Here is a 12,205-nt window from a genome sequence, read left to right on the forward strand (position 1 = left end):
AAATCAGGATGAGAACGTGTCAAATCATGTTTCAGTTTGAAATTGACTTACTAAAAACCTTCTAGTATTGGCTCCTTACAGAAATGCTGACAGTGCTTCTTTCAGGGCTATAATGTTTTATTTATTTTTTTAAACACTGATCATGTAGGGTGGGGCTCCAGAAGATAACTACAAAGAAGGAACACTTGTCTCTTGGGACAGGTAGGTTGATTTACTTAATATGCCTTAACCTATCTCAGAATAATAAACAGGCTGCAGGGAAGCAAGCTGCCCATGGTTTATTTGGGTTTTTTGGGTTTGTTTTTTTCTGATCTGTTGCCTTTTTTAAGAAAGTTGGGGCAGGTTGTTAAGTTAGGCTTTCTTCTATAAAGCAAGCGCAGAGAAGAGATTTTGGTGGCACAGATGGGCAGAAAAAGATGCAGTTCATGTAATGTCCCCCCTTTTTTTCTTGATGCTTCACCTGTAACCATCTCCTTTAGAACCCCTGAGCAGCATTTGGGCTTTCTGAGATCCAAATTAGGAAGAAGAGTCCAACCTGAATAAAATAAAACTGTTGTGGTAAGGTCCCAGTGTTTACTGGGATCTCCCATCGCTTCCATACTTTCCAAAAACTGCTTCTCAGTTCAGATTCCTTTTTGTCGCATAGTTAGGTGTAAATTCTGCAGTTTATGATTCAGAAGGAATTTTGACTTTGTATTCATACTTAGAATTTCCAGTCAGCCACCTGCTGCTAGAGCAGCCCTCTTACACCAAAGCTGTGGTGGTTATGCCATCTCTGTTAGCCAGGGACTGGCAAGGGTAAAAACACACACTTTATTAACTGATAATGTAAAATGTGCTATGAACTTAACTGTAGTTTTATCCTTCTGAAAAATTTCTCATTGTGTTTGTTCAATTCTGCATGGGTTTTGTTTTTGTTTTTATGTCTGATAGTCAACCACAAGCACAAGTGCAAGATGAAGAAATTACAGAAGATGACCTCCGTCTTATTGAGGAGAGGGAATCTTCCATTAGGCAGCTTGAGGTAAAGTACAAGTAATGTTATAGCAGAATACAATTTTGATTTGATAGATGGCTTGATTATGATAAACTTGGTCTCAAAGTACCAGAAAAACCTTCAAAATGAGCACATTAAGGGTTTTTTTAATCCTGTAGTATAAAGAGTCATGGGTGCACACCCTGAAGAAGGAACAGTATTTATATTGAAATGCATTTAGAGGCTACAATGTCTGATGTCCATGAATGATTCGATTGTTTATTTGCAGGCTGATATTATGGACATCAATGAAATTTTCAAAGATCTAGGAATGATGATTCATGAACAAGGTGACGTGATAGGTAAGTCCAATCTAAATATTATGAAAAACTTTTATTCAGAGTCTCTGGAGAGCTGCAATGTAGAACTTTCTTTTACTGGAAAAATTCCTCCAATGGGAATATCAATGTTAAAGTAAATCAGGTGTAATCTAATAATAGGTAGACTGGCTGAGATGACTGAGAATACATTAAGAAAGTGTGTTTAAAATGTAGTTTAAAACACTATATAGTTTTTCATGTGCATAAAATGTCTTTAAATTAGTTTTTTGAACTGTTTGTACACAAAATGGGAGTTTATGTGTGACATTTTACTGTATTTGCTAATGGATCTAAGTGTGCAGATTCAACAAAGGTCCATGCTTTGCCTTTCATGCAGGTTTATTGTATTAACAAAATATGATTGGGGAATACACTTTCCAAGTCAGCTGCTAAGCCATGCTGCAGTTTGTGTCTAGCAAATATTTTCAGGGCTTTTTCTAGCATCTTAGCCCATAATCTGTTCTGTTTTTCTACCGAAAATATGAAATCTGTGTCAGTATAGCAGAATAACAAATAAGAATCATGCCTTTAGGGGTGTTTTTTTGTTTGTTTCCTTTCATTTTGTAAACCTTAGGATTTCCTTTAATCTGAGCAGAGAGTAGTCAGTAGCAAGTTGGAAGACAAGTAAAAGGTTATTTAAAATGGTAGAAGTACTGAAAATTTCTACCCTGGTTGGTATCTAAGTTTTAGCCCTGCATGTAGAACAGGGAAGGTATAACCTGACAGGAATTCAGCCAATCACTGCCTGGGCAGTGCTGAAATTAACTCAGGCATAATTATAGGATGAGTCAAACTTTAATAATATAAGGTACAAAACTTTGGATACTGATGAAGACACCAGCATTTGGGGACAGCTGTTATATATCCTCTCAAGTATATTTCAGCATTCCAAACCTTTGTCTAGGTTATGACTAACCAAATTTGAAATCTTTCCTTTCAAAACAAAGACAGCATAGAAGCCAATGTGGAAAATGCAGATGTACATGTGCAGCAAGCAAACCAGCAGCTGTCAAGAGCAGCAAACTACCAGGTAATGCCAGTTGTGTGAAGCTGTCCTTCTGCAGTAGTCCTGACTTATACTTTCTTATGCAGTTCAGATTTTGCCTAGCAAGTTCCTAAAGGCTTGAAGACTTTAAGGTTTATGTTAGACTACAATGGTATTTCCAGGTCACTATAAAACAAAAGTCAGTGACTTCTGAAAGCTTTGGGTTTCCTGTGAGGCTGTTTCCAGCCAGGCTGTTTCAGAGCCTTCTGTGATTCTACGAGAGCACCTGGAATTAAACCTTTACTTAAAACTAACAAACAAGCAAAAATCCCAAAACCAACAAGAAAACCTTGCACAAACAGACTCTTCCTTTTATAATTCAAGAAGTTAAACGTTCCTGTATATGGGAGAGCAAGCCTCCGGAGATCACTGGAGGAGTCGGGAAGATAGGAATGCAAGTCTTCTGAAGATGTGGCCATTTAGCACCAATTTTTCCTAAAATCTTCCCAAAGCTGTATATATCCAGCTTTTGTTATTTGCTACTCTTATGCTGAAAATATATTTCAAACTGTCAAACTTTTTTGAAAAGCCTTTTAAATACCTTTAAATGCCACTTCTTTATAACATTTTTGGAACTTATTAGAAATAATCTTATTAGTAATTAATCTTCCCCTTTACGTTAGAGTTAGTACTTTGACTCTTTTTTTAAAATCCTCTTATGTGTGTTAGTAGTAGCTAGGACAGTACATGAATGACAGAATGTCTGAAAGACTGCCTGCTGATTTCAGAAGTGGGAGAGGATGCATCCTTGAACTGTATTCTCAGTGGGACTAACTGACACACTAAGTACAAAAATCAGGAAAAAAAATAATAGCAGCGCAAATTTTCAGTGGAAGGTATTAGTTTTCTGGTTGAAATTTAAAATTAAAAACTTCATGCTTTATTTTGAGGAGGAAAGTATGAATATCTTCCAATCTCAGAAGAAGGATATTGAGACTTGACAAGCTTCTGTTCAGTGGTTCTTTCAGGAATGACCAAACACAGCAGAGTTGCCCTGTGTTTGGTTGAAAGGACTGTGTAGTTTGCTTTGGATTTGAATTTTCCTTTGCTTGGAAACTTATCCTTGTTCTGAGGTGCTGAAAAATTTCAGCAACTATTATATCTGTCCTGACCCCCTCAAGGATGTGTTAGAGGCCCAGGTGTGCTGAGAGGGATGAGGCTGTTGGAGCCCTCACAGCTCCTGTTTGTGGTTGAATGAGCTCTGCATCACTCATCTGCCATGTGGAGTGCATACACACAGCAGAGCAGTTAGGGCAAAGCCAGGCTGCTCTCCTCTCTTTCCCCCTTTTCCACAGTTGCTTCAGTACTTGTAGAAATGATGATCAGTTGTATGTGGAAATAAGTTTGCCTGCCTTGGTTAAGTAGTATTGCAGGGGAAATGTTTGACTTCAAGGCATTGCTGGTAAGAGGGGGACAGCAGAAAAAAGAAGGAAGAGACTGTGAGTGTAAGGAGAGAATGTCCACAGGAGGAAGATACTCCAGCAAACAATGAAATGAAGAAATCCTACCCTGATGGTGGGAGAAGTGGCAATGAAACAATAAAACTAGAAGAAGAGAATTGTTAAGAAATTTGGTGGTCTGGGTGGTACTGGGCAGAGAACTGACAGCTTCAATGAAGAACTGACACAGATGTTGTTCTTCAGAGGGGAAAATTAAAAAAAACCCAAAACATCAAAACCACCCAGGCAGAAGAACTTTTGCCAAGTACAGCACAGCCTGGCTTTATTTCTGGGGCTGTGGCCTAGAATCCCAAGATCCGAGTGTTGTTATTCCTTGGCTATCAGCAAGAGCTGGAGAAACCCTTTGGTAATTTTCTTTCATCCTGTGAAGGAAACCTTCATATCTTTCAGATAAAGGATGACAGCTTGCTGCTGTTCTTGAATGCTTTGGTATCTTAATTTACAGACCTGTATAGAAAATGTGAAAGTTCTCAATGTGCTCATAATTTAGACTTTATTGTAGTGGCGTCTATATAAGTGGGTCTCTAGTCATGTCTCTTTGGTTTGTTGGCTCTTTTTTTGTTTGGTTTTGGTTTTGGTTTTTTTTGTGGTGTTTTTGTGGTTGTTGTTCTTTTTTTGTTTTGGGTTGGGGTTTTTGGTTTGTTTTTTTGGGTTTTTTGTTCTTTGTGGGTTTTTGATTGTTTTTTTCTCTTCTTTCTATAAGAGTAAGTTGTACCTATGAAACTTAGCAAAAACACGTTTAAAATAACTGTGAATGGATACACAGCATTCTAAGATTGTAATCAGTTGTGCCCTTCTGTATGTACACTAATAGTCTTTTTTTTTCCTAGCAGACCATTTCTACATCCTCTTGTGTAATTGATTGTCTGTTTTCTTCTCTATGCTGTCACCTCTGCTCTCATATTACTACCCCCAGTGTTACTTCCCCCTACAAAACTTATCAGTGTTCTAATTACATTCATTCATGTTTTCTTTCATTAATTTATCCTGTGCACCAAAAAATACCAAAATAATTCTGTTGAATAATATAGCCATAAAATAATGTAGATAACTTTGCTTTTTTAATTTTCCTTGAATGTCTTTATATGACTTGAACATCTTTTTATGATAGTTACAATTTAGTTAGATTGCACAAGCAGTAGAACCATAAAAACAGTTTTCTGATGTTCTGATGTGGTACAGTTTTCAATCAACTTGTTTTTTTTCTCTGTTGGCAGCAAAGATCACGAAAGAAGATGTGCATACTCATTATCATACTTGCTGTTGTAGCATTGCTTATTGGACTCTTCATATGGTTAGGTACAAAATAAGTCTCTGGAGAAAGCTTTGTAATTTGTATTTAAATTAGGAAAGGAAATTCCTAGTCATGGTTTGCTCATTGTGAAGCTGAATAAAATAGTGGTTCTGTACTTCATCACACTTACTTTTTTTATAAGACTTTTTGTTTTAACCTGAGAAATAATGTTCTCAGTACTGCCATCAGTATAACTACCTGCCCTCTTGGATGTGTCTTACCAGAATAAAACAGTCAAGGTCATAAACTGTTCCGTTAACTTAAACATCAAAACATCTTAAGGTTTAGGGCACTAATCAAAGTAATGATAATTTGTGTTAACAGGGTGGGTAATTACCTTTTGGGTTATTGCTAAATGTTGCTGCCAAAACAAGTTCATGAATTGTTGCTTGAGGCAATGAATTCACATCTCAGAATTTATTTTTAAGTTAGAAATGTATCTCTTCTCTTTCCCTTCCATCACATTCACCTACCCATTTGATATGGGTGGTTAAAAAATAAAACATAGGTTGCTGAAATTGGTGTGATCTCTCATACCTGAAGCCTGTGAATTAAGCCTTCAGTTTGCTTGAAATGTTTTAGATGCTCCATTTATCTCTGTATCTGGCATTGAGTATGGTTATGTCTGGAAGCCTCCTGCAAAGGTGTGTAAGGTGAATGATGTAATTATGTGGATTTTTTGTTCCAGTCCTTGCATTAAGAATTACTATGTGTTATTGCACACATCTGGTATCTTTGCATCTGAAGTGTGCGTGAGTGAGTTTGGCTAGATGAAAATATTCTCTAGTCTGTGACTTCATAGACTTATTGGGAAGAATAAAAATCCCCAAACTTCCTAGCTGCACTTGAATGTCATTGTTCTGAAACTGCTGTGATTTAGTTTTCATGAACAGGTCCAAAGTTGTATGTGATGTCTTTCACACAGCTTAAGAAAAGATTACAAGTTCAATTCCAAGTTCAACACTGGTATCTGAAATTAAGTTAAAATTGGTTGAACTGACTGAAAGTGTCTAAGAAGTTTGACGCTTATAGCCTTTAAAATGACCTTTTTTCCTTTTGTGCCATTTTGTACTAATATATTAAAATTGTAAAAACCCTTTTTTGCCAATTAATCTATTTGCCTTTTTACTTAATCTTGATGAACTAATCTGAAAAGTGTACAGATGAAAAAGTTACTTAATCTGTATTTTATAAAATTCTTCCACACCAGACTGGTAGAGAATGCACTGTATACGTGGTGGGCTATGAAATATTATTTGGGAACAATCTAACTGTAAGTGTAAATGAATTGTAACCATGCAACCAAAATAAAGGTCTTTTAAAGAGTAGACTTTTCTGGTAGTTGGGTTTTTTTTCAGAATCCATCTTTAAAAGCACAGCTGTCTTTGTCTTTATGTAAATGATTGAAACTTCTCTGAACAACTCCAGGGAATTTTAGCTCAGCTGGTGAGGCAGCCCAGGGGAACTTCTCTTCCAGTACTGCATCTCACATGGTTAATGAAAATGCTCGTGGATCTTTCATTCCTACCTAGTGATGCTAATGCCCTGACACTAATCTAAACTAGAACAGCAGTCAGCATTTTGGCTGGGTAGCTTTCTTACCAGTGAACTGTCTAAAACTGACTTTGGAAATTTCCTGACTTTAATGTTTAACAAACTCTTTGCACTACTGCAGACAGGCACAGAGGAATGACCTGATCCTATTTGCCCAGGAGAATCTTTTCTCTGTTATAATACCTCATACCTGCCTCTGTCAGTGACTGATTCCGTTGACATGCTGAGGAAGGGAAAGAGCTCTTTGGCAGCAGATCTTCAGCTCTGACTCATGACAGATCAGAAATTTGGATATGCTTGATCCTTGTTACATTGCATTTGTCCGCTTGTTTGGTTTTCTGCTAGGAGGAGTCTCTACTAAAATGCTTACCACCTTGAAGAATATTCTTCTTGGGAGGAGATGGTGTATTTACTGATTGGTTACCTTATAAACGGGTGAATACCCTCTTCACTGAGTTTGTACAGTAGTGACTGCAAGGTGCAATAGCCAGTACATAAAAGCTTCAGCTATCAGGAGCTGGTGAGAACCAGCCAGGGGCAACTACATGAAATGCCTTGGAAATTCTGCGAATTGCACAGCATTGCATTTCCCAAGCTCCTGCTGCAACCTGCTGGCTCTGCTTTTCTTCTATGTCTGGTTTGTTTGCATGTCTTTATTTCCCACATGGAATTGGCTCTTTATTTTCAGAGTCATGCACCTGTTCAGCTGCACTCTGGTGTTAGTGGTTGGGGCACTGCGATGGAGAAGAGCACTGCTGAGAGTCCCTGTGGATGCTTTGCTTGCTTTTATTTCTGGTTTACTTAAATAAACGCCTGCTTGTGGTGTGGGGATTCCTCCCCTACATGTTCTCAGATGAAAGAATTCTTCCTGTCCTGAATCCCAGCAGAGGAGGGACACGGGAGCCCTTTACCTCTGGAAGAGATGAAGGGCCAACTCTCAGAAGTCACAGGGATGGTTCTGGCAGGCACGGTGGCTGCTGCCCCATCTTGTGAGGTGGGGGCTGGTGGGGAGGACAGCACTGGAGTGTTCACACACAAGCTCCTGTACCTGTTGGAGCGATCAGCCTGCAAGGCCCTAATTGCTCATTAAGGATCTTGGTGCTGTTAATTTTCAAACTTGATTAGGCAGAAACAAAGTGCTGGGAGGAGTTGTATTTAGTGTCCATGTTGGGGGGCATAAATACTTTCTAAGCTGCTCTTACTGGAGCTTCTCTCTGTCGTTTCCCTCCTCTACATGCATACACTCTTAAATGTATGAAATGCAACTTCCAAGTATTTAAAGGAAGCTTTGGTATCTATTAAGAACCCAATAAAACATTTTTTTGATAACATGTATGAGTCGATGTTTTTAGAACAAAGATTTTGGCTGTTCTAAATTATCCAACAATATCTGTCAGATTAGCAAGGCCAAAAAAATGCAATTAAAGCACCTTCCATTTTACTGAAGGAACCTGCTAAGAATAGTTCCTTTGTAGTTATCTTAACCACACACCAGGGGGGCTTTTCTGTTCTTTCTTACTTTTTCAAAGAACTGAAAATCTACTTTTTCAAAGAACTGAAAGGGGCACACAGCTTTTTAAACCTTTTTTTAAAGGTTTTTCTTTTTTTCCCCTTTGGAAATTGTTCTGATAATCAACAGGGTATGCAATGTCCTCAAGATGACTTCATACAGTGGAGTCTCCTTAAGTCATCCATCTGCACGTTGTGTGTATATCGTCAGCAAATATGTTTGATATCAGAGGTGTGGGCTAGATTTTAGATATCAAAAGTAGTTTGAAACCTACTTTGAAAGTAGAATGAAAAAAAGATGGACTAAGTGGTGTAATGGCGGGGGGAGGGAGAGGATGACAATCTGTAAGTGAAGTTGAATCAGCACCCTTGTAGTCGATCGCTGTTTTGGGATGTTTCAAGGACTACATTGTTTGGTATCACATTTGAAAGAGGTTACTTGCTTTGCTTTTGTTTAGTTCTAGTTGAACCTATTTGATGATTTCAAGAGCATCAGTGAGAGAGGAAAGTGCAGAGATCTCCTTTCTGCTGGATATCAACAGTTGATGACTTTCTGCTTCTTGTGGTACCTGCGGTGCAAAGTGGTGCTTAAGTGGGTACCACACAGCTTTCCCTTTCAGTCTGCAATTAAGTCCAGAGCTCTCACCCAAAGCTGTTGTGGAGTGAGGAGTAATTATCCTCTGATGAGGTGCCCACCTGCAGAGCCACTCTAGATGCTATTGCAATATAAGAGTTGCAAGAATAAATATCTGAAAGCAATCAGCTTCCAGGCATCTTTGTCCTTGTAGGGGTCTCCGATGGTGTCCCTGATGCTGCAGAGGTTTCTGTAGTTTAAGAATGTAGATAACAAAGCATTTACTTAGTTTTGTGTTTCCTGATACATTATATCCTTCTGTGATAAAGGGAGTCATGTGTTTGCATAATAGTAAAGAATTCCACAAACCCAGGAATAAACAGAAAAGGTAGAAAAGTGTTATTTTTTTAAAGGCAGAGTGCAACAAACGATGCTGTAACTTGCTACTTAATACAACTCATTCTTAACTTTTCCTGTTGGCTGCATTGAATGTCTAGTCTTGAACATAGCTGCAGTGATTTGGTTTGCTCCTATCCCAAGTATCACTATTTCAAATATCAGACAGGTACTTTAATAGTCATATGTCTGTATATGACCACAACACTTTGCTCCTGCTGATAAAATACATTTTTCTGATTTAAGACAAAAATAACCTAGATTAAAATACTTGTTAGTACAAGAAAATGAATCAGCTTGAAGCTCTTCTTTTTAATTACTGTTACATTTTAAAATATGTCTTTCATATTAAAAAAAAATGTAAAAGGGGAAAAGTAAAAATAAACACACAAAAAAAAAATGGAAGTCATTGGCAGCACTGTTCACTCCTCCCTTCAAGATTCATCCTGGACTGAGCTGTCATTGTGCTTTTCCTTTATTTAATGCTGATGCAGAAAATGTTTGGTCTTTGGCAGTACAGATTGAAGTCTGAAGAGATAATAAAGGTGGGGAGGAGTAGGCACAATGCATAATCCAGGCAGTATAAATGATAATCTACCCTCCCACCTTTACTCATAAAAGCTGCTGGAGCTCACTGTAGCTGCCAGGTTTGCAGCTTAGTAGGAAGGACTCCAAGACCCACAGGGAATTCCTCAGCAACAGCTTCAGCTGCTCCCAGTCCTGCCGGCTGGATGGACCTTTATCTAAAGGAGGTGAGCAGGAACAAGGGGAGGATCTTTTCTCCTCTAAAATAGATCATCAGCCACCAACTTGTGGAGAGGCTAGATAGATATATTCCCTGCCATCTGCACCATGTTTACTCCCACCCACCCCCCCTCCCCTTTCATACACCCAGATGTTCTCAATGCAGAGGAAACTGAAACCCCAAAACTGGGTCCATAGTGCCCAGCACAAGAGAAGAATTAGACCTTTAAATCTTGTGGTCTTCAAGAACTTCTCTGCCACAGTAGTACTGAAATATGGAGATGCCTCATTGTCTAATATGCTGTTCTCCAACAGTTTTCTTCAAGTAGATAAAGAACAAATATAATCTTGTTGGCTAGCCACTGTGTTGTCGGATAATTAGGCTGAAGAAGTTTGGGGCAGTAGAAATGCTTATTAAAATTAAACTGTCTTTGTAAGGTGACAAAAACAAGTTGAGGCTTTCTTATCCTGTATCAGCCATAGTTTTGATGTGTTCAGCAAACCATTATTTAGAATAGTAAGAGAACTTTAAATAGAGAAGCAAAGTAGACCATTTGTCCCTGCTTTGTATTATTTCTGTTAGTTTACAAATTAGTTTGTAAAATCCCCAGCAGGGAACTGCAAGCCTTGAAGGCTTGAAGGGGAGTTGTCTACAGCAGTAGCCACTATCCTTCATCTACTGTAACCCCACAGTGGCATCCCTGGAAAAGGGCAATCTGTCACCTGAGTGGCCACACAGGGCATCACTAATTTTCAATTATCTCAGGTCCAAGGAGTAGTAAACAAGGCTGGGGGAGAAGAGTGTACCTACTAGGAAAGTCAATTCAGGGGCCTGTCTGAAAATTAGCTGTCAGTGTCCCACAGGGGGAGGCCATAGGCCACAGACTCCTTTGCCGATGCCAGGTGTACACACTCACCCCACAGCTCAGGGGGAGGAGCAGAGTTTTGGGGTGTCTGCAGGGTTTTGGCTCAGTTGTAAAGGAAGTAGCTGTCATGTCTTAGAAGGGGCCATAAACCATCACAGACCCGCAGAGTCATTCCTGCGGCCTTCCACCAGAGGCCTGTCCCCTGCAGGAGAGGTGCTTAGGCATTCCGGTGTACACCTGAAATTATAATAATACATTGTTATTATTTGTTATAACATTGTCCCGCATTTCCTAGGACCCCCACCGCTGGGACCAGGGTGAAGAGGAGCAATGAGGTGCTACTGGATCCACAGGGGTGGTGACTATTTTCCTGCTTAATCTGTTTCTCACCCTTTCTTTTCTATTTCTTTCTGTGTCTCTCTGCCTGACATTTACTGTTAAATAAAATCTGTACTATTGAGTTTGACAAATGGTCTCACTTGCACTTTATTTTGGGCAGGGGCGTCTCTCTAAGAAGCATAATAATCAGATCTTAACATTGTGTCGATTCACCCAAACAGGAAGTCTTTTATTTTTAAAGCAATACTGCATGACTTTTCCTGGTCTTGCCTTTTGTACTGGCAACTATTCCTCTGCTCCAGCCTTTGCCTGGCAGCCTGTACAGGCAGAACCAGCTCTGCTTTAAGGCTCTGCCTACCCCACTGTGACCTTCTTTCTGCAAATAAGGTCACTTGGGTTGGCTACATGATTGCTGTACAAGTCAGTAGTTCTAGGCTGGGAACAAACATTTTATTCACTCACTGTCACATCATCAATTCAGAATCTCCCATGAACTTCTCAACCAGTTATAGCCTTGATCTTAGTGTAGCTCTTTCCAGTAAAGAGGAAAATTCAGTTTGTTTATTCTGGCAGACACTGGAATGAGATTTTTTGTGTTATTTAATCCCTGCAGTTTTAATTTTATGAAGGAACTGCACCTGAAAGCAGGCAAGTGCCCAGTGAGCCAAGCATTTCCTTGCAAGTCAACCCTCCAGTCACTCCCTCTGCTTGCCCCCCGTCCCAAATTTACTTCTGAACATTGCCAGGACCAAAAAAGTTTGACCTCAGGTTTCTTCCCCGAGACATATGATATTCATAAACTCTCTAGCTAAACTGCAACTCCTTTGCATTTTAGGTAGAAATGATTTCTCAAGAAAAAAAAATATTATGAGGTTTATGATTCATCCATTTGCAAACACAGCTCTACAAAAAAAGGCTAAAGGGATATTTTGTAAACCATGCACATAGACTAGAAGAATTCTGAAAACCCAGAAATATTATGGAAAGACCACAAGACTAAATGAAAGTAAGAAAAATATTTGAGGGGAGAGGATGAGGTGGGAGAGACAGACAAGGATCTTTCTATAA

At 39.0% G+C, this 12,205-nt stretch overlaps 1 protein-coding gene across 5 annotated transcripts in view; it reads left to right on the forward strand.

Moving 5' to 3' along the window:
- Positions 1-11,268, forward strand: part of STX7 (syntaxin 7) — a 36,172-nt gene extending 24,904 nt beyond the window's left edge. For 4 of the 5 annotated variants that reach the window (XM_085055935.1, XM_085055938.1, XM_085055937.1 and 1 more), the window contains 5 exons: positions 149-201; positions 934-1,024; positions 1,266-1,338; positions 2,304-2,386; positions 5,079-6,483. In XM_085055935.1, the coding sequence (XP_084912061.1) occupies positions 149-201; positions 934-1,024; positions 1,266-1,338; positions 2,304-2,386; positions 5,079-5,171 (393 nt within the window). In that variant the 3' untranslated portion in view covers positions 5,172-6,483. Of the gene's footprint in view, positions 1-148; positions 202-933; positions 1,025-1,265; positions 1,339-2,303; positions 2,387-5,078; positions 6,484-11,093 lie in introns of those variants that run through there. The other variant, XM_085055939.1, reaches the window with a different exon arrangement.
- The last annotated feature ends 937 nt before the right edge of the window (positions 11,269-12,205 follow it).

This window comes from Lichenostomus cassidix, chromosome 3, assembly GCF_008360975.1.
Source record: "Lichenostomus cassidix isolate B80296 chromosome 3, HeHo_3.0, whole genome shotgun sequence".
In the NCBI taxonomy this organism is placed as follows: domain Eukaryota; kingdom Metazoa; phylum Chordata; class Aves; order Passeriformes; family Meliphagidae; genus Lichenostomus; species Lichenostomus cassidix.